Source organism: Macrobrachium rosenbergii, chromosome 4, assembly GCF_040412425.1.
Source record: "Macrobrachium rosenbergii isolate ZJJX-2024 chromosome 4, ASM4041242v1, whole genome shotgun sequence".
NCBI lineage: Eukaryota > Metazoa > Arthropoda > Malacostraca > Decapoda > Palaemonidae > Macrobrachium > Macrobrachium rosenbergii.
The window spans coordinates 37,581,158-37,606,279 of record NC_089744.1 but is presented as its reverse complement, the minus strand read 5'-3'; the positions used below and the strand labels follow the sequence as shown (position 1 = coordinate 37,606,279).

General features: G+C 38.7%; 1 protein-coding gene across 3 annotated transcripts in view; it reads left to right on the top strand.

Annotated features, from left to right (window-relative positions):
- dikar overlaps positions 1–25,122 on the top strand; it is a 171,337-nt gene that overhangs the window by 85,500 nt on the left and 60,715 nt on the right. For all 3 annotated transcript variants that reach the window (XM_067094302.1, XM_067094310.1, XM_067094318.1), the window contains exons 2-7: positions 858–946; positions 2,213–2,374; positions 4,228–4,359; positions 5,701–5,946; positions 8,758–8,901; positions 12,501–12,697. In XM_067094302.1, coding sequence (XP_066950403.1) covers positions 858–946; positions 2,213–2,374; positions 4,228–4,359; positions 5,701–5,946; positions 8,758–8,901; positions 12,501–12,697 — 970 coding nt within the window. The remainder of the gene's footprint in view (positions 1–857; positions 947–2,212; positions 2,375–4,227; positions 4,360–5,700; positions 5,947–8,757; positions 8,902–12,500; positions 12,698–25,122) is intronic.

The following is a 25,122-nucleotide window of genomic DNA, read 5'->3' as shown; positions in this document are numbered from 1 at the left end:
AAAGTTGCTCCCGTATAAAACACTTCCATTTGACTTTTGTCTCCTTGCAGACTTTATTTGAAGTACTGTATGTTTACTTTGTTGCTGATTATTCCTATGTACCTAGTATGGTAGTATGTTGCTTGTGTAATTTTGCTAATTTTTTCTGGGTTTTTAAAGAATAAGAATAATTGTCAGTTTTTGCAGATGTTATGGAGGGAATAACTCAACACTGTCAGTGTTACTGCTGTAATTACATCGAATTATACATTATAACTGAAAACAACGTTCATTCTTGTTTACAAAATTTGGCGAAGAAATAATCATTTAGGATTGTTTGTCAAACCAAGTAGTTTTATGTATATATATAAACATACAAGCACAGTATGCTGTTTACATTTATAACTGCATTCATGCACACTGCACTGTTCTATTACGATGATATTGCACACGGCTATACCTTGAGTTCTCTCTAAGGCCTTTACTATTCAAGGTTAAAATTATCAGATGATAAATTTTGTTAAATTTTACTTTTGATATATTAAAGGCTAAGTATGTAAAAACCCACAAGTGTATGCATATTTTGATGCACAAATGGTTTTGAGGTTTCATCAGTCAAAGATGAGAAGAACAAAATCTCTTAAAAACAGAATCTTGTATCATATTATGTTTTTGATTTTATACAGTTTTTATTTTACATGTTATTTAAGATCATCCTTTTGGAAACTATTTTTGATAAATATGATTTCATGCAAGTTGTACTGAACTGTAAATTAGTTGATGCTCAAAAGTGAATTGATTTAATAATGTCAGCATTTGCAGTTATGTTTAGAGAAAAATGTATATTACAGTTATTTCTTCTTTGTATGTGTTTGCAGATATCCAGTCATGGTGGGAACTGCCGAGTATTGCACACTTCTGTTCACTCTTCAGAGCCGCCTTCGATCTTCTTGATTTTGATATTGAGGTACGTTACGAACACATTAGCCAAAGATATAAAGACTGGTTATTTATAATGTGAAGAGCCTTGTAGGGGGCTAGTGCTGTCAGGGCACCTTGCACAGTGCACTGTAGGCATTACTTAAGGTTCTTTGCAGTGTCCCTTCGGCTCCTATCTGCAGCCCCTTTTATCCCTTTTACTATATCTCCCTTCACATTCTCTTTCCTCCCTCTTACTTCCCACCCTCTCCTAACAATTGTTTCAACATTATTTTTAGCTGTGAATGACTTCATAGATCCCAGTGCTTGGCCTTGGGCCTATGTTTTATATTCAAATTCCTATTCTTATAATATGAGGAGAGATTAATTATGTACAGGGTGTTTAAAACTTGATTTACAAACAGAATTTGTGTCAGAGCTGTAGAATGTTTTCCCCAGTATTTCAAAACTGCCAAGAAATATAATATAGGTCTTTGGATTTTGGATTTTGAAAAGTGGACTTACTCTGTGTAATATACATTTATGGATAGTATGCAGTATAGTAATTATATTTAGAACATCACCAAGGTTTTTATTTTTTTATAAATATGATATCAGTTTTTGAAAACCTATGGACTGATGTATTCTTAACTCATTGTCAGCCTATAGTTTCAACTGTATAGCATGTCTGAGGAATATGAGCATACCCAAAAATTTTATATTCCTTACAATGCGTGAAGGGATTACATTGATTTTAGGCATCTTTCTGCTGTTACTGTGGGAAATCAAGATCTTTACATTTTCATCTAAATATGATAACCAGAACTCTAACTTCAAAAGCTGAACAATCCGAGTGTATAGATCTTATCGACATCAGACAAAATCTTTATCTTTAATTTTGATGAGTTCTGCATTTTGCTGTATAATAGCAATTTTGCTATTGTTATAGTAGAAAATTAGATGATTGAAAAATGTTAGGTGCTAGTTTTATCATTACAGTATTCATAACCTTTTCCATGGAACTAAGCATCTAAATCACAGTTGTTTATTCTTTTTAGCCATAAATAATTGTGGAACGCTTTTAGACTTCAGAGCTATATTAATAATGGTTTTACACTTCATAAGAGTAGTTGTTAGAATTACAGCATTATTAATACTGTAAAATAATTTATGGATAAGTCATTTTACATTTGTAATCTGTAAATTTTGAATATACAGTCTGTAGTTTCCTTTTATTCATTAGTCACAGAAATTGAAATATTAATTTTATGCATTATCCTAATGACCTTACTGGATTTACTTAATTTCCTGGCAGGAATTGGAAGAAGCTTTGTTGACTGATGGCTTAGAAGATACAGGAAGTCCACTTCTAGTTGAATTGGCAGTGCGATTGGTGCAAGGCTGCCTTCCAGGGAAAACAGTCAATGCCACCAACTACCAGAGTTACTTGAGAAAACTCTTTAAACACAAATGTCAGGTATGCTGGTTGCTCTTTAATTTGTTAGACAATTACTAGTACTTGGGTACTTTTGGGCTGTAAATTTTGTGACCCAAGTTTTGTTAATTGATATGATAAGTTAATCTGTAATTTTGCAACACAGGTCATCCAAAAGTTTATAAACTTTTTAGGTTTGTGTAGAATGCTTGGCTTATCCAGGTAGCCTATCAGTTTTTGAGCTTGTATTGTATAACTTTTAGTCTGAAGAGGGTTGAAATTTGTTTTGTGGTCTGTGCCTCATTTATTCACAAGATGTTATGTCCCTAGTCCAAGTAATAAAAAAAAAATACAGTAGAAACCTGAAAAAGAGTGTCACTCTGATCTTTACAATTTTTAGGAAGTAAGCATACATTCACTTATTCACGCAACGCAGGCTAACAATTTTTGATTATGATGAAAATTTTCAATATAGTAGTGTAGTATGATCCATCATACATCCATCAGAGTGTACTTTTGTAAGGGAAAGCATATTTTTACAATTGAAATTTTTAAACAACTGGGCAGTACCTTGTAGGACTAAATAAAATAGCTCCACTAACCGGCACCCGTTTGGTAGATTGGATGTGTGTAGACTCCCCTTGAAATGTAGAAAAAAGCCAAGCGCATTGAAAATAAGCACAGAAAAGGTTACTGGTCGGAATGCACATAGACTTACAGATGTTGAGTATAGGGTGTTAGATTCAAAGAAGCTGTAAGAAGAGGTGATAGTGGCACATAGAAATAAGAAATCTAGCAGTAAAGATGTGATAGAAATAAGGCAAATAATTGGAAGAGTAGTGCAGAAGAAATTGATTTTTGGAAAGAAGGTAATGTATGTCTAAAGTAAATGGACCACAGACATGGAATCTAAAAGAAGTAAAAGGCTGGAGTATGGTGGGAAGATCATATACAAATGAAATTTGCAGAGGATTGTTTTTGTTTGGAATCAGAAAAATAGGCTTAGATCTCATACATGGAGAAAGTTTGGACATGTGATAAGATGTAATGGTAAAGAGCTATTATCCAGCCAAGTAGTAACCATGGAGGCTGCATGATCAAGAGGAGTAGGATGTCTAGATTATTATTGAAAAAAGGAATAGAGATAAAGATGTAGACCAGATGGGAATTCAAAAAATATAGAAGACTAAAGACAATAGAGAACTCATTTCACTTCTGTAGATAACCAAAGGAAAACAGTTTTATGCATAATGATTATTCCATAAGCTAGCTGATTGTAAAACTTCTTAAAGGGCTGGGCATTATGTTACTATAAGCTGTTTAGATATGGGCAGTTACAAAGAAAATAGATTAGACTTCGAAGAGGTGCGACTACAAAATGCTAAGATTCATGGTTGGAGTGCAATGGAAGTTTTCAGTACAAACTTGGAAGTTGTGGAAAGATGTGTTGTCCAGAGGCTGGAAAAGAGAGGGAGGTCTCACATGTTGAGAAGGTTTGGACATGAGATAGGAATGGGGGAGCAGTTAGACAGAAAAGCTATTTTTATGGGATTAGCAAGCCACAAACCAGTAGGAGTATCCAGAAATGATGGAGGGTGAACGCAGGTGAAGACCCATGCCAAAGGGTATTCAAGCACAAAGTGTAACCACACAAAAGAATATGGAGAGAACTCATTTCATGTCTTGAACCCACGAATAGAAAATATGAGTTAAAATGATGGTGAGGCATGATATTGAGTGGAAAGTAAGGGAGTTGGACATCTTGATTGAGAATATTTATTGCCATTGCTGTTATTAAATAGTTGCCTCCATTTTGTCATAAATGTGTATTCTTCTATGGGATTCTTTAATAACCTGGAGCTTATTTGGTAACTGGTGTTGATGTTTGTTTTCAGGAGGATCCAAGTAGAGAGAATTTGTTTGCAGAAGGCGATATCAGATGGCTTCCACTGCGAAGGAAAGTAGAAATCCTTCATGCATTGTGTGACTTCAGATTAGAAGCTGAAGATGTCCTTGATCTCTTAAAAGTAAGTGATGAGAAGGTTCATTTATGATTTAGATTATTTTTGGAATGCATGGTGATACTAGATGAACTACATCTGTTGACTTCAGTTTTAAAAGATTTAAGATTTTTCATTACCAGCTCGCAGTTTTGCACAAGTATCTCAATATAAGTGTAATTGGTTAATATTCAGTGAGTTATTGGTATGCTTTTATGTGAGGATGTCTTCTGGAGGTTGTTGATGGTTTCTAGACAGACTTCCCTTAAAAATGTGTATTCAAGTGTCACTAAATACATTTATTTATGCATCTAATCTTAAGTTGTGTGGTCATAGTGTATCACGTTTCAGAGGGTTATTGATAGAAATTACCCTTCCCAGTGTGTTATTTGCTTTCCTTTATTCCTGTAGCTTTCTTTTTTTCCATAGGTGGGTTTGTCACTTCAACAAGATTAAAGAATGTTTTTCCATTTTCCAACTTAATTTTAGTGCAGTAATTTTAGTAGCATATCCCTTTTTGGGGTTTTGATATACAATTAACTCTGATATGACTAACGTATGAATTTTAAGAACATATTTATTGCAGTACCTGGTACTGTGGTTACATCATATTATCTTATATTTAAGAACAAGTTTATTACAATACCTGGTAGTGTGATTACATCATATTATCTTAAATCTTATGATATGATTAACATAATTATATGAAAGATTAGAGTAAAAGTGAGTGAAGCAGATGACCTTTAAATCAGCCTTAATGATATTTAATATCAATTTTTGTCACTTTTTCTTTTGTAGCTGGTAATTGTGACTGTAATGTGTTTTTGAGTTAAGATTTATGTGTTTGGTTTTCCAGCAATGCTGCAATTTAATCCAGTCATTTTTAGCTCTATTTAAATCCCTTGCTTGAAATGTTGGTTTTCAGTCTCTTTATAGCATTGTTATGTTTAGAATCTTTATGGCATTTTTATGTTTAGAATAAATTTAAGACATTATTGGGATTTACTTTTCTTAGTATAGTAAGTGCAGTTATGTCTGAATTATTGTTATGGCTTGATTTTAAGATGTGTTTGGTTTGTTTCTCTTATGTTGAAAACTATTATGATTAGGGATTAGCACTTACATGCACTAGTGGATAGTATTTAGGCAATAGAGAACAAATAATTATTTTTAACTGATCCCGGTGTTAAAAGTAAATTTACTCTTTCTACAGTTCTTAAGATATATGTAGGAATATTGATTTGAAACGTGTAATAGTATGATGAGTTAAATTTAGCTTTTTATTAATTTTTGTATTTCTTATTATGTGTATTTGGTGTAAGTTGTGTAAGTTCCTGATAAACTGAAAATGAAATCTTGTTATTGCAGAATTTAGAGTCTGACAGCCTTCGTGTTGAACCACTTGGGTATGACGACAATGGCTCTACCTATTGGTATTTTTATGGCACCCGGTTGTATAGAGAAGACCATTCACCTTACCACCCTCATAGACGAAAACCAAAGGATAAAGACAAAGAAAAAGAAGACAAAAGAAAAAAGAAACGGAAAAAAAAGGGTCTCAAAGTGTCAGAAAGCGATGAAGAATCTGAAGTTACACCACCTGCTATATGGCAGGTAAGGAAAGCTTTGTTTTGATAATAAATTTTACCACACTTAATTTTTGAAATTGTACATGTTCTTTGTAGTTCTTTTGACTTAATTAGGAAAGTAAGTGCTTGGTAGTCAGTTGATGGTAGTGAGCTGCAGCCATGGTAGAGAAGGGAATGTCATTGCAATAGCAACCTTACTCTCAAATATTTGCCTAGAATTGTGAGGGTAATGCCATGAGCTATCCTCTTAAAAAGAAACAGCATGTAGTCATGTAGTAAAAATATAAAGTAGTGTGATTTCATGTTTTTGCCCTCTTGTTAGGATTATTATATTTGACTCAACATTTTTCAAAAGCTTATGTACAGGTATTGTCCTACTTACAATGGGATAAGTTCCAAAAACCCATTGTTTGTGGGAAAATTGTATCCCGAATTTGGCATAGCGTACACTAGGGTATTCAGTACCATCTATACATATATGGTAGCCTATCCTACGCTATACAGTATACTCTATACATATGCGGTATAGTGGTTATTAATATCAGCTAATTCCGAAGGTTCAATGCAGATTGACTTATGAGAATTCGGTGCAAAAAGTTTGATGGCTACTTATAACTAAAAATTGGAAGAGGAGAAGGATGATAAAGCACCAGGATCATCAACTTGCATCTCTACAGATACTATTTCTTCTCCTGTTAGTTCAGGTGTTTCGAGGAAACAGCTGTCATGAGATGTAGAGGATTGAGGCTCAAGTGTAGGAGAAGGGGGTGGGGGAAGGCGATGGGACTGGAGTCGTTCTCTTAAAGAAATAATCCATTGTAGGTTGCACAGTGCATTTTTTTGTTGTTCATAAATGATCTGTAACATGCAACAGTCTTGATGTACTCTCTCAACTTTAGCAAACTGTTCCATGTTCCCATTCAGTTCACTTAAAACTTTCAGTCCCTGTTCAAATTAGGCAAATGCCTCTGCCAGTGTTTTTGTCGTAAACTTTCGCTCTGGCTCGTCTTCAATTTCCTCTCCCTCTTCTGCTCTTTTTCTCTCTTCTGCAAGTGCAATTAAATCTTCTGCTGTTAGCTCTGTGTTTTGCATATCTATAAGTTCTTGGATATCTTCCTCATCAATTTCTAAATCTAAACTTTTCCCAAGTGTCAAGATTTTTTTTTGATTTTCACAACTTCTTCATCCGTATTGGAACCTTTAAATGAGTTCACATACACTTCTAGCAGATTTTTCCAAATCCCATTCATTTACTTCCTTCCAGTGTTCATAGTGGAGTTCAGAACATTGAATTCTTCCAGAAAGTTCTGGAACAGCCTGAGCAAACGTGTTTTGAAAATATTATGCCTTGAACGTAGCCACAGCGCTCTGATCCATGGGTTGTATGTGTTTGGTGGCAGAAACACAACTTTTACGTTCTCACTAACATCTCCGATGTGCTGAGGGTAGCTGGGAGCCTTGTCAAGAATCAGGAGAATTTTGAAGGGGATGTTCTGTTCCCTACAATAATCTTTCACTTCAGGAATAAAGCAATGTATAAACCAGTCTCTGAACAGCATTGCAGTCATCCATGCTTTCTTATTATGACGGTAATGCACAGGAAGCATATGCTTGTAGATTCTTTTTAATGCCCATGCATTTTCAGAGTGATAAATTATGAATGGCTTAAGTTTATACCAGCCACATTTCCCCCAAGCAGAAGAGTCAGTCGATCTGTGTATGCCTTAAACCCGGGCATTGTTGTTGCTTCTTTATGGATGTAGGACCATTGAGGCATATGCTTACAATACAGTCCTGTTTCATTGACATTAAAGATTTGCTCTGGCGAGTACCCTTCATCAACAACGATCTTATGCAAAGCATCCTTAAATTTAGTGCCTCCTTTGGCATGAGGGCTTGCTGCTTCACCATTAATTTCTCACACTATGAAGATTATGACGGTTTTTGAAACAACGAAACCATCCAGCACTTGCTACAAAACTTTCGTTGTGGTTATTGTCATATTTTGTCTTTAGTTCTTCGAAAAGCATGTGAGCCTTTTTTGAATGGTCAGGAGGCAGAGTGACACCCTTTTGTATCTGGACCTCCATCCATGTGACCAGTAACTGTTCCATTTCTTCCAAAGGCCCTATCCTCTCCTTTGTACAGTCATCGAATGAACAAATACAAATGCCTTTATAGCGTCCATTATTCGCTCCTTGTCTTTAAGGATGGTGGACATCGTTGACTGCGATAAATGCTAGTCACGTGCAATTACCATGACTGCCTTTCCTGCTTCACGCTGGTTGATAATTTTCATTTTCTGCTCCAAAGTGATGGAATGCCCCTTCTTTTTCACACCACCAGCAGGAGACTCACTTGATTGTTTAGCAGACATACTTTTAAGAGTTTACTTACAGTAAAACACACAAAATTCACAAATGAACACTAACCTTATCTTACTTTCTTCACAGCGTGAGCAAGTAAGGTCACTCAGAGATAGCTGTACCTATTCCAGCCTCTCATGCCAACGTATCGTACACCTTACGCTACCTGATTGTATGCTGCTGCCTGCACCCGTCACGCGCGAAATTTAAAAATACGTGTTTTCAAAATGTTGTATGAGTGTTAATTGCTAACCCCATTGCAAAATCGAATTATCGCAGGGCAAATTATCGTAACTTAAACACCACCTGTATAACTTGGCTGCATGTTTATTTTTAGGCTCTTCTTATAAGAAATATTAAACTATGTAAAATATTTATTGAAGTGTGTCTGTTTTTTATGTAGAAATAACTTTATATCTGTATAATTTCTTGGGCCGTATTGATGAGTCTCTATTTTATGAATTTTGTAGGTCCAGTGTTTCTCTGAAGAAGACTGGAATACTCTTGCTGAGAAATTTGAAGATTGCTCGTCCAAATTGGAACGCAGTTTATTACAGACGCTGCGTGAAGATTTTCTTCCAGAGATCCCACGTCTCTTCCAGGAGAAAGAGAAGGTAACTTGCTCTAACAAATTTGAAGCTCCTTGCTTCTATTGCTGATCAGAGGAAATGTGTTCTGTTTAATGTATTTTAAGCAGTGTGATCATACTAGATTTGTTTAAAGAGGCATCATATGTAACAGTATTCATGTTCCTTCCAATCAAAGAAAAACTACTGCTTAGCTTTCATAAGCCTAAAGACAAGTAGTGCTTAGGTGTAACTGGGCTATTTATTGTGTCTTCAGCTTGCTAATGGGATTGTTATGCCTTATCAATAACAAAAATTGTTGTTAAATTTCTTGGATTAGTTTGTCCATTTGATTATAATCTTGTTTGACTTTGAATATTTTCTCAGTGAAGAATGGCTTTTCTACTTGATCTTTAGCCCAAAATGCCATCTGTTATTCTATGCATCCTTCTGTGCCTATTTGCATTGCTTGAGATGTTATGGGAGTTTAAAGATTTTAATATTTATATATGGTTGTTTGGAAAAAGAATAATTCTGTACTGTTATGTATCTTATAAGAAGTAGTAGACAAAGTATTTTTTCAATTTTATATTTAGCAGTGATGCAAAAATTAAGCAGAATTTCTTTATATCCAAATAGAACCTGCAGTGTATTCTTGCCTATGGTATTCTTACAGCAAAATGTTGTGGGTGTTATGGAAGGGAAGGTTATTTGCAATATCCAAGCAGTTCCCAGTTGCCTTTCTTTGTATGCTTTACATATCCACTCTTGGTCTCGTCCACCTAGCTACCCTATTTCTTCAGCTTTGCCTTGGTTTAATTTTCACTTCATATTTAGAAACAGATTATTCAGGCAAACCATTATTAGTGTCTAGGAGTGTGACTCACTGGTTTTGTTAAAATATTTTTTAATAATAACAATAATGGTTTGATATTAAAGTGTTTTTCTCATGCTTATGTGATAGCTTCAAATATGAAGAATGATCTTCTTATTAGGACTCAATAATGGGGTTCTCTTTATTGATCACTTGTGTATCTGTCAGCCTGTCCTTGAGTGTTCAATGGTTTCCTGATAAGTGTGGCTGTAGTTTTATTTTTTTTTTAAATTTGGCACATTGTTTCAGAATTAGGTCATGGAGATTTTAACCTTAAACCAAGGACCGTTGGTCAAGTTTATGTCGCAGGTTTTATAAAGTTCACAATTTGGTATTGACAGAAGTTAAGTTGGACAAAGTTAAGGTCACATGGATTTTTAGGTATTCTTTGTAGTTTAACATGTATCCATAAAATTGTGGTTAAATTTGCTATGTTCTTTATATTATTGTTGTAACTCCTTTATTATGGTTAACATGATCATGGTCAAACTTGGTACAAAGGTCCACTATCATATAGAATGTATATATATTATAAAAATGTAATTGGCCAAGAACACCACCAGCAGGGCACAATGATTATCTGTCCATCATTGTGTCTGTCACTTGTACTTTGTTATTGCAACAATTCTCATGCCTTTGGAGGATATCAGTCACTCTTGGTATGTAGGCTGATTATCATGGATAGGTGTGCATGAAGAGATAATATGACTGCCTCTTTAGCTTACTTTGTTATGCACTTTGAACACTGTTATTAATATTAGAAGCTAAGCAACAGCCAAAACAAAAGCAGATAAGATAGATAACAAACCAGAGTAAATGAGATAAATAATATATACTCTGAAATGAGAATCATGTCAGCCTGCTCAACAACAAAAGCATTTTTGCAAAGTTTTAAACTTCTGAAATTTGTTTGCAACTGCAGGATTAGGTAGATCATTCTCTAGTTTGGTCACAACAGGAACAAAATACCTAGAAAACTGTGCAGCGTTGATCCTCAGTACCACACAGACCTACGATTAACTGCAAAGGTAAAACTGTGTGGTAGATGATCGTGATCAGAATTGTGGAATATCTTATAGAGCAGGCACGGTGAGCAAATTGATTGACATTTCCAGAGATTGAGATCACGATCCATGATAAGAAATAGAACCCAGATTTTAGCCCAACAAATGAAATACAAGACAGTTGCTGAAGAACAAACAGGGGAAGAATTAGATAGAATTAAAACAATTTATAAGGATAGAGACAGGTCTCCAGAAATCTTGAAACTTTTTCAGTTCATCAACTCTATGTGCATTCGAAGAAGGAGAGACCAGGTCTATATCAGGAATGACGCCTAGAATTTTAGATGAGTTGCCATTACTTAAAGAAATACAGTAAGTGAAAAGATCTGGTTGGGGATCCAGTGTCCCAGAACTTCAAATAGTCTGTGTTTTGGTGAAGTTTAACTTCATCCCCATAATGCGCACCATGCATTAATTTGAGCTAAATCTCCTATGAGATTCAGGAACCACTGGTCTTTATATATAGATGGGATCAATAGAAAGAAAATGACATTTGCATAAGCAATATGCTTGTTTTAAGGTGGAACTACATATTGTATGTACTGTACATATGGTAAAAATGTAATGGGCCATGACAGTTGCTGAAGAATAAGATAGAATTAAAACAATTTATCAGGATAGAGACAGACAGGAGCAGTGAATTAGTTAAAAGTCAACAATAATACTAAGAAATGTTTGAAAATAAGAGCCTCATGGTTATTGCGCACAAAGCAGTTCTAAAGTCCAGACCAGACATAGAAACTTCATAAGCAGAATCTAGGAATTCCTGTTAAAAGAAGAGTATCACTAGCACCCTTGCAAAAGCCAAACTGCACACTAGGGAATAGATGATTACTTTTAGCATAGGCATTGGAATGTTTTGCCAACAAATACTCAGAAACTAGATAATAAGGGAGTTGTAGAACCGGGCAGTAATTAGTAGCGGTAGAGCTACCTCACCCACAATTATCTGATGGCATAACATTATCAAATCTTCAACATATATAAAAAGAACTCAATCTTACATGTTTACAAAAAGTAACTTACAATTTAGGAGATGATTAGTTAGCAGTTTTCACACACACAAAAAAAACAGGAAAATACAATTTGGGTACACACTTCCAAAGGTATTAAGGTTGAATAAAAGATTTTTAGTATAATGGGAATCATATCAGTTGAATCTGGTACAAAGGGTAGACCATCATGATGGATGTGCATGAAGGATTGTACTGTGTATCTGTCCATTAGCCAGAACATAATGCGTAGATGTGTATGGCTGAAGATGGATTTTGTCTGTCAGTTAGTATGTCTGTCACTCATGCTTTGTTATACAATCCTTACATTTTAGTCAGCTGGTGTACAAAGGTAGGCCATCATATACAGGTGTACTTGAAAGGAAATTTACCATCTTGTCAGTCTATCAGTGGGTTGGTAGGTGACTGGGGATGTGTATTGCTTTAATAATATTTTAGAATGCTTGGTTTTCAGCTGTATTGCCAGTGAAGATATGGAGATGATAGCAGTACATAATCACACAACGTTATTCAAAACATATCAGTTAATGTAAAGGATATAAAACTAGGAACATTGTTATGTTGTGGGTGTTAGATTTTCATGCTCTCTTTTTTTTCTGCCTTGGGAAGGAGTGACAAATTTTAAAGGTATTATGTAGTTTTAAATTTGATGTATCAATTTGTAACTCCTCCTGAGAAAGTTTTATATCTTCATAGATACAAAGGAAGCGAATGATGGAATTTGCACCAAGAAGGTCTTCTGGTAGGGTACAAAAATTGAAAGAAAAAAAGGAAGAGGAAGAAAAGAAGCTGGCTATAGAAATAGTAGAGCAAGAAAAGAGAAGACAGCTTGAAGAAGAGAAAAAGAAAAAAAGAAAAGAAGAAGAATCTGTGCTGGGTGAAAAACTTGAAAGGTAAGGGTGTGGATTAAAGATGACATTTTTTTATTTTACCCTCCATCATTGGTTTTGTTTTGTTTGTGTTGCTCTTGAATAGAGATCGTCATGTATTCAACGTTATTCTGAGACAAGTTTATTAGAGTTCATTTCAAGACTTAAGTGAAGTCAACATCTGCAAAAGTTCCAGTGATTGTACTCGAATCATTGTAAATTGAAATTTTATATAAGTAACTCACCAAGTAATTACTTAGCTATAGATTTCACTAGTGTGGCAGACCCTAAATTCAGAATATTGCGCCACTGCTCTCATTGCATCATAGGTGACACGCTCCACTCCACCACAAAGGTTGGTTGGTAACGACACTTGTCAGAGGCGTCATTATGATTTTGCTGCGCGGACAATTAACACTGCATGTGTCATGCAGCAGTCCCCTTTTTTCACCGCCTGTTTATCAAACGATTTATTTGTTGGGAGTCGGTGAAACATTATCGCTTTTGTTTATCCTAGTTGCTGATCTGTTATTAGTCCTTCAGATTAACCTGTTTCTTTTAATTATGTCAATTCAGGCGTCTCTGGGATGCTGATAGTTAGCTAAGTGTAGCTAAGACGAAATGGCGTTCTCATCGAGTTGGAGTGTAGACACCGCTTATCAGAATGATGATGATATAGATAAAGGTATATCTATCGTATGTTACAGAATATCTTTTTCATTCAATTATGTCTGTTTCAAGTGTTTCTGGCCTTCGTTATGGTGGTGAAGGATGTGAGTTAGGCTAGCTAGCTTTGTGTGCTATCTCAAAATGGCCACCGATTGTACGGGGGCTTTTCTCCATATGATCGGATTCAATCACAACTGCATATCAAACTTATGATAATATTCATGGAGAGATATTTTTTGTATACTACAGAATACCCCCTTCATCTAGTTATGGCTAATTCAGGTACTGTTAGCCTTCGCTCTTTTAGCGGAGGAGGTATTGCTAGACAAACTAACTCTTGCGGTGCTAATGACAAATGGATGACGGTTGTACAAGGCTCTCTCCCTTACGACCGGAAGTTAGGCATGACTGCATATCATAGTTATGATAATATTGATTGGTGATTTCTGTCGTATAAGATAGAGTATCCCCTTCCTTTAGTTATGTCAAGTTATGATAATATAGTTAAGGACCTGTCATAAATTACAGAATATCCTTTTCAGTTAGTAATGTCTAATTCTGGTTATTCTAGCCTTAGCTATTGTAGCGAAGAATGTTAGGTTAGGCTAACTAAATTTTGCGGTGTTGCACATACAAGTGCAGTAATTGTAGGGAACAGGTATCTACAAGAGATACTTGTGATGAGTGTTAGACCTTAGTAACATTGAAACAAATAGAAGAGGAAGGTGGCCATTAGGGCTGAGAGAAGATTCGGTCAGTCTAGATTCTTCCCCTATCGTAAGTAAAATCTTAGTCTTATTATTCTTTCTACTCCTGGTCACGTTCTGTCTCCTGTTCTCTGCCCTCTGTCATTCTACATACTCTCTTGCTTAGCTTCTATGCTTCTAACCCTGATACCATTGCCAATCTTATTTCCAGGTCCGATAACCAGTTGAACCTTGTAGTGAGCTCAAAGTATGAATTGTCAAGTGAAGTGCTAGCGGAGGAGGTGGTTTCCCATCCCGCCGGTTCTCCTAGACAAAGGTCCCTGTCCCACTCCCGTAAACCTGAGAGAAGACATACCAGAGGTCCAAGGGAGGCTGGTGGGGTTTGCCCATGGGTTGCAAAGTCCCAGGTTTCGAAAGATGGCTTTTAGAAAGTAGCCAAGGAAAGTGTAAGTGGAGGAGGTAGCTTCTTGCCTGCTGGTGCCCCTAGACAAAGGTCCCTGACTGTTTCCCCATACTGGGGAGAAGACATACCAGAGGTCCAAGGGAGGCTGGTGGGGTGTGTCCATGGGTTGCCGCCTCCTCAGTCGAACCCATTGCAAAATCCCAGGTTTTGACAGACTGCCGTTGGAAAGGCACGTCGTTGGATGTGTGTAATTTGTCTTCCAACTCGGCTTCTCATGCGGTGCACTGTAGGCATTACTTAAGGTTCTTTGCGGCGTGCCTTCGACCCCCAGCTGCAACCCCTTTCGTGTTTTTACTGTACCTCCTTTCATATTCTTTCTTCTATCTTACTTTCCACCCTCTCCTAACAATTGATTCATAGTGCAACTGCGAGGTTTTCCTCCTGTTACACCTTTTAAACTTTTACTTTCAATTCTGTTTTAGCGCTGAATGACCTCTTTGGTCCCAGTGGTTGGTCTTTGGCCTAAATTCTGTATTCAGTTCAATTCAGTACTCATTCCTTGGCTCTCCTAGACCAAGGTCCCTGTCTTGCTCCCCTACCCGGGGAAAAGACATATCGGAGGTCCGAGGTATGCTAGTGGAATTACACATCGAGTTGCTGCCCCCTTGGTCGAGCCAATTGAGAAATCTAGCTGTCGACAGACGGAGGTTGGAAACACGCGTTGTGAATGTGTCTACTGTGTCTTCAACTTGGACTCAGATTCCGATTACACCCAATGCCACAATATGGTGCTCCCTCGATTCATCCAGGCAGTTGAAGAGACAGGTGGGTGACTTTGGTCGGTCTTCCCCACTTGTTAAAGTGGAACAAGAGGATTTAGGTAGCCCACAGCCTTCCTGCAGATTTGCAGTGGATTCCTCAGTCCTTGCATTGGAACCATTTTCTTCTCACTATTGGGATTATTGGGCTTTTTCTCTCCAGATCGTCCGGGTATACAGTGCCCGCTTTTGGATGCCAAGCGCCTGAAGCATGCATCACAAGTGCCCAGCACTCACTCCCAAGAGCCCGGATCTACCTTCAGTGCTCCCAGCACCAGTTTCCAAGCACCAGCCCCCTTTTTTTTGGATGCTGGGTGCCCAAAGTGTTCATCTCTAGCGCCCAGCGCCTGCTCCCAGGATCCCAGATCCAGCTCTTGCTCCCAGGATCCCAGATCCAGCTCTTGCTCCCAGGATCCCAGATCCAGCTCCAGTGCTCCCTTCACCGGTTTCTGAGCACCCGGTGCCACGGATCCCTAGTCTGGAGTCAACTCTTTGTCATCCCTCTTCCGCTCTTAAGCACCCAGCGCCCCTAATGGGGGCAACAGCCCAGACCCCTCTTGGCGTCCATCACACTTACAGCTTTCTGAGATAAAAAAAATTAATTAAAAAAGCTCCCACCTCAAACCCTCCCCAGGGTGCATCCTTGTCTCCAATACTGTCGAGAATGAAGAGGAGATTAATCAAGATTTGCTCCTTTAGTGTAGGAAGTGCTTCCTTGCTCCTGTTGGCGAAATTTCCATCCCTGTTTTTCACTACAGTTACCCCGGCCCATCCTGTTTCCTCTTTCCTGAAGAAGAGCCACCCAGGAGTTAGTTCCTGGCTCCCTAAGCAAGAAAGTGCATAAGGAAATCCAAGACTGGCTCATTTCTAAGAGAGAAATGGCATGACTACTTTTGCTTCCTCCCTCTTCTCTGCTAAGGGGGGACTACAGGATACCTCTCGCTCGTCACTGGGGAGGTTCCCCCGTGGGGAGTAGTGATCTTCCAAGGGGGGGATTCTCCGGCCTCATTGACTCTTCTCATAGTTTGGATTTCGCTCCGACGAAATTAGGTTCTTTTTGTCCACCTTCTTAAGAACTTCTTCATAGTTTTTTGAACTTCAGCTTCCTACATTGGATGGTAGGAGCTCTAGCGAAGAACGTAGAACACCTTAGCGAAGAACATAGAAGACCTCAGGTTTTTAGGACTGCACTTTCAGGCTTTCTTGTTCAGTGTGCTTTAATGCACGGACGGAGACATCAGAGATAGCTGTTTGGAACTCACAAACCTTTTCTCTTTCAGAGTTTTGGAAAGAAAAATTTAGTGCTCCTTTATCGTCAGAGGAGTTACGTAGTCTTAGAAGTCGGCATTGTGAATTCGCCCATGAACTCACTTCACCCCCCCTTGTTCATAACGATTATGAAAGAGATTGTTTCGGACTTTTTCAGGAATCCACGCAAGACCTCTTAACTCGGCCTACCAGGCACCCAAAGAGTTCTTTGTCGCCATTCTGATCCAGATGGCTTCTCCTTTGCAACAGTATTCCTTTTGTGGAAGCAAGCCTTAGTTGCAATTTACATGTGAGATAAGAGTCTTTCATGCCCTGGTTTTAACCAGACTTCTCTGTTTGTGGGAGAAATGGGATAACCCCTGTAGGGGGGTAGTGCTATCAGTGCACCTCATGTGGTGCACGGTTGGCATTACTTAAGGTTCTTTGCAGCGTGCCTTTGGCCCCTAGCTGCAACCCTTTTCGTTCCTAGTACTGTACCTCTTTCATATTCTCTTCCTTCCATCTTACTTTCCACCCTCTCCTAACAATTGAGTCATAGTGCAACTGCAAGGTTTTCCTCTTGTTACATCTTTCAAACCTTTTACTGTCAATTTCTCTTTCAGCGCACTTAATAGCCTTACAGGTCCCAGTGTTTGGCCTTTGGCCTAAATTCTATATTTAATTCAGTTTAATTATAGCAGGGGGCAGACTAGTGGATTCTCAAATTCTAAATGGGGCCTACTACATCCCCTGCATGCCTGCATGGAGAACCCTCCCTTAATAACCTCTCCCATTGGTTTGACGAACTTCTCAAAACGATCAGAGAAGGATCGCCCTTTGTTTCAGAAGAAGTATCCTCTCTCCTGAAGAAATTTCTTACCACACCCCAACATGTCGATGACCCTCGTAGCTCCGCTGGGCCAATGAAGGAGGGGTTCCCAGATCTTTCTGTCTTCTTCTTTCGACCTTATTAATCCCACTGTATAGCAGGGTTGGCCGCTTGAGTCTAAGTTTCTCCATCTATTTCTATTCCCTGCATCTGCTTCCCCCAGTCCCACCTAACCCATATCCCTCCTAACCACATCCATCCATCTGCTCTGCTGACGCCGCACACTCCTCCCCCCCATCACTGGCATGTTCTTAGCTCTCTTGATTGATTCCACCTTCTCTCTGCTTATTGCATGGCCATATTATCTTAGATGAGCTTCCCTAGTCTTCTCCTTTACATTACATATACCACATATTCTTATATCTTGACTCTCCCTCTGTTCCAGTAGTGATATTCCAGCAATCCATCTCACCATCCTCATGTCAGTTCTTTCCAACAGTCCCTCCTCTTTCCTCTTTAAGTGCCCAACTTTCTGCCCCATATGATAGTACAGGCCTGATAACTGTCTTATAAATTTTCATTTTGATCCTTAATAGCATTTTCTTGTCTAAAACAACTCCAGTTACTTCCTTCCTTTTTCGCCATGCTTCTTTAACCCTTAAGGGACGGCATAATTTATCAAAGTGCAGCACCCCAGACCGGGGAAACTTTGAGGTCTGCAAAATAAAAAAAAATCACATCAATGGAAAGAGAATGACACGTACATTTACACTGTATAAATAAAAAAATTCTAAAACACTTTCCCTACCTTCCACGAGAAGTTGAAAATGACTATTTACAACCCTTGTGGGGCCTCATTTACAAGACAGTCGTAAATTTTACCAACTTATATATGTTTTTTTCTAATAAATAAATTTAATGTATTTTGTAGAATTATTGTTACTGCTCACACAGTATCAAAACAGATAGAAATAAAAGCAGTAACAAGTTTTTTGCATATTTGTTGAAAAATATTCACGTAAATTTACGAGAAGGAAGATTTAGTAACTTTTTTTTTACTTTTACTTGCTTTTTCTAATATTTATTTGAAATTTTCTTTGTAAAATTACATTTACAACCGACATGCTATCGTAAAAGACAAAAAACAAAAACAACAGCAACCCCTTCGTATATTTACAAGCAAATTTACAAAAAGACTCGTGAGAGAGGTATGCAGTACTTTTCCCCTTCAAGTCAGAAGCATCACTGATGGCTGGAAAGACGTCTGTGGCAACACTGGTACGACTCTCAGGTCAGTATAAAAGTTGCTATTAGTGAATTTATAGCATATAGAAGTATTGGTACCTGTCTCTCGCCTCATTCTTACCATATCAGTGGTGTGTAATATTGTTTCACACTCAGGCTCAATCCGTCCATCTCTCCAATCCTGTCGTACTTCACAGTGAGGCTCAATCTGTCCCTTAAGGGTTAATTCTCTGTCTTACTGCTTTCTCAGTACCTCCCTCCTGTGCTATTATTGATCCCAATTAGTTAAACCCAGTGTTCTGTTTTAGCACTGTACCATCTTCCACTTGATTGTTTACTTCTTCATGTCATTATTTACTACTAATCATTAGTTTTGTCTTTCCAATGTTCTCCTTCAATCCTTTCTTTTCCAGGGCTCCTTTGCATGCTAAAAACTGTTCCTGAAGTTCTTCTTCTGTGTCTGCTATAATGACTAAATCACCAGCAAACATCAGTTCCCATAGTTCTTCGTTTTCCTTTAATTCTGATGTCAAACAGTCTATAACAATGAGGAACAAGAATGGACTCAGAGCTGATCCCTGATGGAGGCCAACCTCCACAGGGAATGCCTCAGTCTCCCCATATTTTGTCTGTACACTGGTTCTTGCCCCCTCATACATTGTCCTCACTAACCTTACCAACTTCTCTGGTACTCCTCTCTTTCTCAAGCACCAATAAACTACTCGTCTTGGTACCCTGTCATATGCCTTTTCAAGATCCACAAAACACATGTAACTTTCATGTTTCCTTCTAAATATTTCTTTTGGACTTGTCTTACTATAAAAATAGCATCCACTGTGCTCTTTCCTTTTATAAACCCAAACTGCTGCTCATGTATATCTATCATCTATCTCAACCTCCCTTCTACTATTCTTTCCAGTATCTTGAATACATGCTCCAAAAGCTTTATTCCTCTGTAGTTCCCACAGTTTAACATGTCCTTTTTGTTTATACATTTTAATCATTCAACAATCTTTTCCAATAGTGAGTGCACCCACTCTTTACCTAGATTTCCCAATGCTTTAATCATTTCTATTGTTACCTCTGACTTTCCTGCAGTCCTGCAGTTTTATTTACTTTTCCTTTCTTTATAGCATTCTCGACTTCATTCTCTCTTCTACTGGAGGAACATTTTCCAGTTCTTCACACTCATTCTCAGTCATTAATAGTTGTGAAAAATATTCTTTCCATCTTCTCTTGACCTCTTCTTCCTCAGTTAAGAAATTTCCATTTTCATCTTTAATAATTCCTACCTCTCCTACATCCTGCCTGTCTTTTCTTCTCGCTTCTGCAATTCTGTAGATTATCTTTTCTCCCTCTGGTGTTCCCATTTTCTCATACCACTCTCCCATGGCTTCTCTCTTTGCAATCGCTACCTTTCTCTCTGTTTCCCTCTTTGTTTGTCTATACCCCTCTCTTGTTTGGTAGTTGTTATCTTCTTCCCACCCTTTTCTGGCTAATTATTTCCTTCACAGCTGTTTGAACCTCTTGATTCCACCACCATGCTTCTCTTTCCTGTTGCTGCTTACCACGTGTAATCCCACATACCTCTGCTGCTGCTGGAACCACAATCCCTTTCATATAATCCCATATCTCTTTAGGCGATTCTGACATTCCATTTACATATCTCTCTTCTCTGGCTCTTTCCACTTTACTTCTGAACTCTCTTGCCTTCTCTCCCCTTCAGCTTCCAAGTTTTGGTCCTCCTATTCCTGGCTGGGACTTTTCTTTTCCTTACTGCTTTCAACCTAAAATCTGCTATTACCAGTTTATGTTTAGCTACAACAGATTCATTTGGAATAGCCAGACAATCCATAATGATTTTCTTGTCTTCCTTCCTAACCAAAACATAATCAATTTGTGTCTCATTTTGTCCACTTGTTTATGTTACCAGATGACTTCTCCTTTTCTCAAACTGTGTATTCATGACTACCAGATTCATAGCTTCTGCTAATTTCAACAATCTGTCACCTTCCTGGTTTCTTCTTCCAAAACCTCTTCCTCCATATGCTCCTTCAAAGTTATCAGAACTCTCACCTACTTGGGCATTCATGTCTCCAAATAACACTTAATAGCTCACTTCTTGGAACTCTTTCTATATATTCTTCTAATTTCCCTCTGAATTCCTTCTCCTCTTCACTACACCCTTGTTGAGGGATGTATTCCAAGATGATATACCATACTCTCTTATCTTTCACAAACTTTAATCCCATAAGCCTGTCACTGATATGCTGGACCTCTGTGACATTCTCTTGCAGATCTGAATGGAGAATAATTCCTGCCCCATTTCTCCTTGTATCTTCCCCTGTGTAGTAACTGTATATCCTTCTCCAAGCTGTCTTGCACTTTTCCCCTTCCGTTTAGTCTCTTGTATACATAGAATCATAATTTTCCTTCTCTGCATGACATCAACCAACTCTCTTCCCTTTCCTGTAAGTCTACCAACATTCCAATTTCCAGTTCTCATCTTTCCTTTTTTTTTCCAGTCCTTCTTCCTCACTAACTTCTTTAGCTGCAGTCATGGCTTCTGCGGTACCCTTTGCATATTTCTCACTGCTGTCGGGATACTGCAGCCCGTTGCTTACGGAGTACACCCTATCCCTATTGCATTCCGTCATTGACTTGAGAATCATTATTTAGTTTTTGCCACTGTTTTCATACTCGGTTGGCTAGACCAGGCAGCACCTCTCCCCATTTATACGGGCTTGAGACCGGCAGCAAGTTAGACTGGCTTGTCTTCCCACTGGCTGGGTTAGTTCCCAGATCTTCCTGTGACGGCTATCAATTAACTACAGTACAGTGTTTTCATTGATGGTGTCTAAGACATCATGTCTTGTAATCCAAGACATCTTTAACTTAAATACTGACTTCCTCCTCTAGTTGAGGACCTTTAGAAGTCTCTCCGCTTCCTCCATTAAAGGATACCATGTGAAGTTTATCTCAGTTTTAAGCACAGAAGTAGGTACCTGTGACCAAACCAGGATCTTAGGACCTTGTCAAACCATTTTACACTTCAAAACAAAGAAGTCCGATCTGGTTTCATAGAATTTAGATGTTGTGATAAAAGGGACTCATGGATCTGTTATTATTACCTCAAGATCCTCACTCGAAAGACATTCTTCCTCGTAGCTTTCACGTTTGCCAAACTAGTTTGCAACTTCAAGTTATTGGCAAAAGCGTAGACTTCTCCCAAAGATTCACAGTCTGTTTTTTCACTTTGGGTCTTTCCTAGCCAAGAATGAGGATCCACCCAAGACCTGGCCCCGCTCCTTTCATTTTTAAAAATTTAGTGGAATCCGGGGCCTGGAGGATGAGCAAAGGGCTCTTTGCCCAGTCAGAGACTTAAGGTATTTTCTGCAAGGTACCATGAAAATTCAGAGGACCTTCTAACTACCTTGGGTGTCCTGTCGAGAATTCTTCTCACACTCTTCTGAAGAATGTCCTATCATTCATCTTAGGGGACCTGTTCTCGAAGGCACATTCTCGGATCCAGAGGGACACTTTGCCTGAAGTTCAGAGTGAAAGTGCATGAAGTTCGAGCAGTCGTGCCCTCCCTCTCGCATTCAAGCATTTTTTTTAACCCTATTGACCGTTGTTCGATCTACCTCTTGGAGGTATAAGTGGATATTCGCATCTTGCTACTTAAATGAAGTTGAAATAGTGTTTGAAATTGCAGGACCCTAGGGCCATTTTAGTGGCTAGCATGCTTTGGGAAACAAAGTATAGAAGAGATTCTTTCTCTCTTTTATCTCTTCTCCCTGACGTAGGGTGTCGAGTCTTGGGGATCCTGGGGGTACATGGTACCTGGAGTGCCCACCAGTCTTACGATTAGGTAGTGACTTTGTGATCGGTGTAGGTGACAAGTGTTATCTGGTTTTTAGAATTATTGGTACTGTGCCCAGGGCAAGGGCATTCATTTCTTATACGTCTTGTCAGCGATCAGGCATATCTTCTGCTGCAAGACTTCCACTGATGTAGAGGCGACCCTTGGCTCAACCGCTGCGCCACTACAGGTTAAGATGAGCACCAACTAGAGGCAGTATTCAACTGCAGTAGCGCTCTAACCAAGCATGGTAATGACAAGCATTGCTCTCAGTGGTGGCCGTCCTTTTGTATTTCGAAGTCATTATCACGCTTAATGTTTTGAAATAGAATATGTCCATTCATCCCACCTCCCTTTTCAATGTGGGATTCAGTTAAGTAATTATTGGTAAGTTACTTATATAAAAATAACATTTTTATAACAAAATATATACTTACCAACTAATTACTGAATCAGAACCCTCCCTCCTCCCCTCTTTTGGACATATCGTCAAATCATAATGATGCCTCCGACAAGTGTCGTTACTAACCAACCTGTGCGGTGGAGTGGGGCTTGTCACCTACGATGCAATGAGAGCTCTGGCGCGATATTTTGAATTTAGGATTTGCCGCACTAGTGAAATCTATAGCTAAGTAATTACTTGGTAAGTACACTATGTATAAAACTATTTTATTATAAAAATGTCATGTTTCAAGTGATCTCCATTTTCTTAATGCATATTTTCAGTCTGCTTGTGATATACAGTATTTGTGGAGTGGATGGTAAAACTACCTTGATAGGGTAAAAATTATAAGATGATAAAGTGGTCTGGTTAAACTCTTCAGTAATAATAATAATAATAATAATAATAATAATAATAATAATAATAATAATAATAATAATAGGTTCTATTGAATATTATTGCTGCTTCAGCTGCATTTATTTTGTAGAAGACTTTTTCTATTTTCCTTATTTCGACTTCTCTTCAGTGGAGGTGCGTGCTAACAGCTCGCCTATATTTGTCATTTCATGGGGAAAAAGTCAAAATCTGGATTCTGCTTCTTTATATATTCTATACAGTTAGTTCTATACAATTGTTGCTGCGACGTTTCGACAGACTCTTCTGTCATTCTCCAGCGGGAGCTAGTAGAGGACTGACAGATTGCATAGGTCCTTCTGAGCTTATACACGGGCTTCAGTGGGGCGTCACGGACGGCGAATTCTGATTGGTTGCAGTCGGCGAACTTCAAGCCAAATTTCTGCGGCAAAGCACGATCCTGACAGATCTTCGCAACCTGGGAATATCATTCATTCCAGCGTTCCCATTGGCCTGCCGTTGCGTGATGTCATGCCGGCTGACATCATCGGTAGTTTGGCTGCTATTGGGCTGAGGATGAATGATGTCATTATCTACTCTTTCTGTCGTAGCCGATAGAAGTGGTGGAGAACACCGAGTCCAGGGGTTTTTACGACAGGCTTTTTATAGTATCAAAAGCCACGGGAGGATGGAGACCGGTGCTTGATGTGAGCGCTCTGAACGTCTACGTAAAGAAAATGAAGTTTCATATGGAAACAGTCTAGTCTGTCCTATCATCCATTTGTCGAGGGGACTGGATGATTTCTCTCGATATGAAAGATGCTTACTTCCACATTCCCATCCAACAAGACTCAAGAAAGTACCTGAGATTCGTTCATGGGAATCAAGTTTTCCAGTTTCGAGTGCTATGTTTCGGCCTGTCAACAGCACCACAGGTGTTCACCCGAGTTCTCGCCCCATTGGCCAATTGGCTTCACTTCCTGGGAGTGAACATTTCCCTATATTTGGACGATTGGTTAATACGCTCACCCACGAGAGACAGATGCATGGAGGACCTTCAAAGGACATTACTTTTGACCCAGGATCTAGGTTTGCTGTTAAACCTTCAAAAATCCCAACTGACTTCTCAGCAGATTCTATATTTGGGGATGAAGATCGACTGAGAATTTTCAGGCTTCTCCCTTCCCCAGAAGGATAGAAGCCTACCTCAAGAGTCAGCCTTTTCCTTTCCCTTCTGAAGTGTTCAGGCACTCAATGGGTGAGTCTCCTGAGCACTCTCGTCGATTGAACGGTTTGTGAGGTTGGGAAGGCTGCATATGAGACCTCTACAATTCTTTTTAAGAGTCATTTGGAATCGCAGGATAAATCAGGACTTATGCATCTTCCCAGTAATGCAAGAGATAAAGGAGGACCTGCACTGGTGGAATGACGCAAGCAGACTTTTGGAGGGACAGTCTCTTTCGGTAGTGAACCCCGACCTAGACTACTACTCTGACACGTCGGACATAGGTTGGGGAGCTCTTCTGGTGGGAAAAGAAGTTTTGGGAGTTTGGTCCCAGCAAGAGAAGGCTCTGCATATAAACATCAAAGAACTGAAAGCCATCCATTTAAGACTGCAGCATTTCGCAAGGGAAGTACACAACAAAGTAATAATGGTGCATGCAGACAACACAACAGCCTTAGCTTATGTAAGACTCCAAGGGGGGACTCACTCATTCTCCCTTTGCGAGACTGCCAGGAGTCTTCTTCTTTGGGCAGAGCAGAACCGAACCAGCTGTTAACTTGGTTCGTTCAAGGGAAGTGCAGCATATTGGCAGACGAACTCAGTCGTCACAAACGAATTCTCCTGACAGGGTGGACTCTGGACCATTG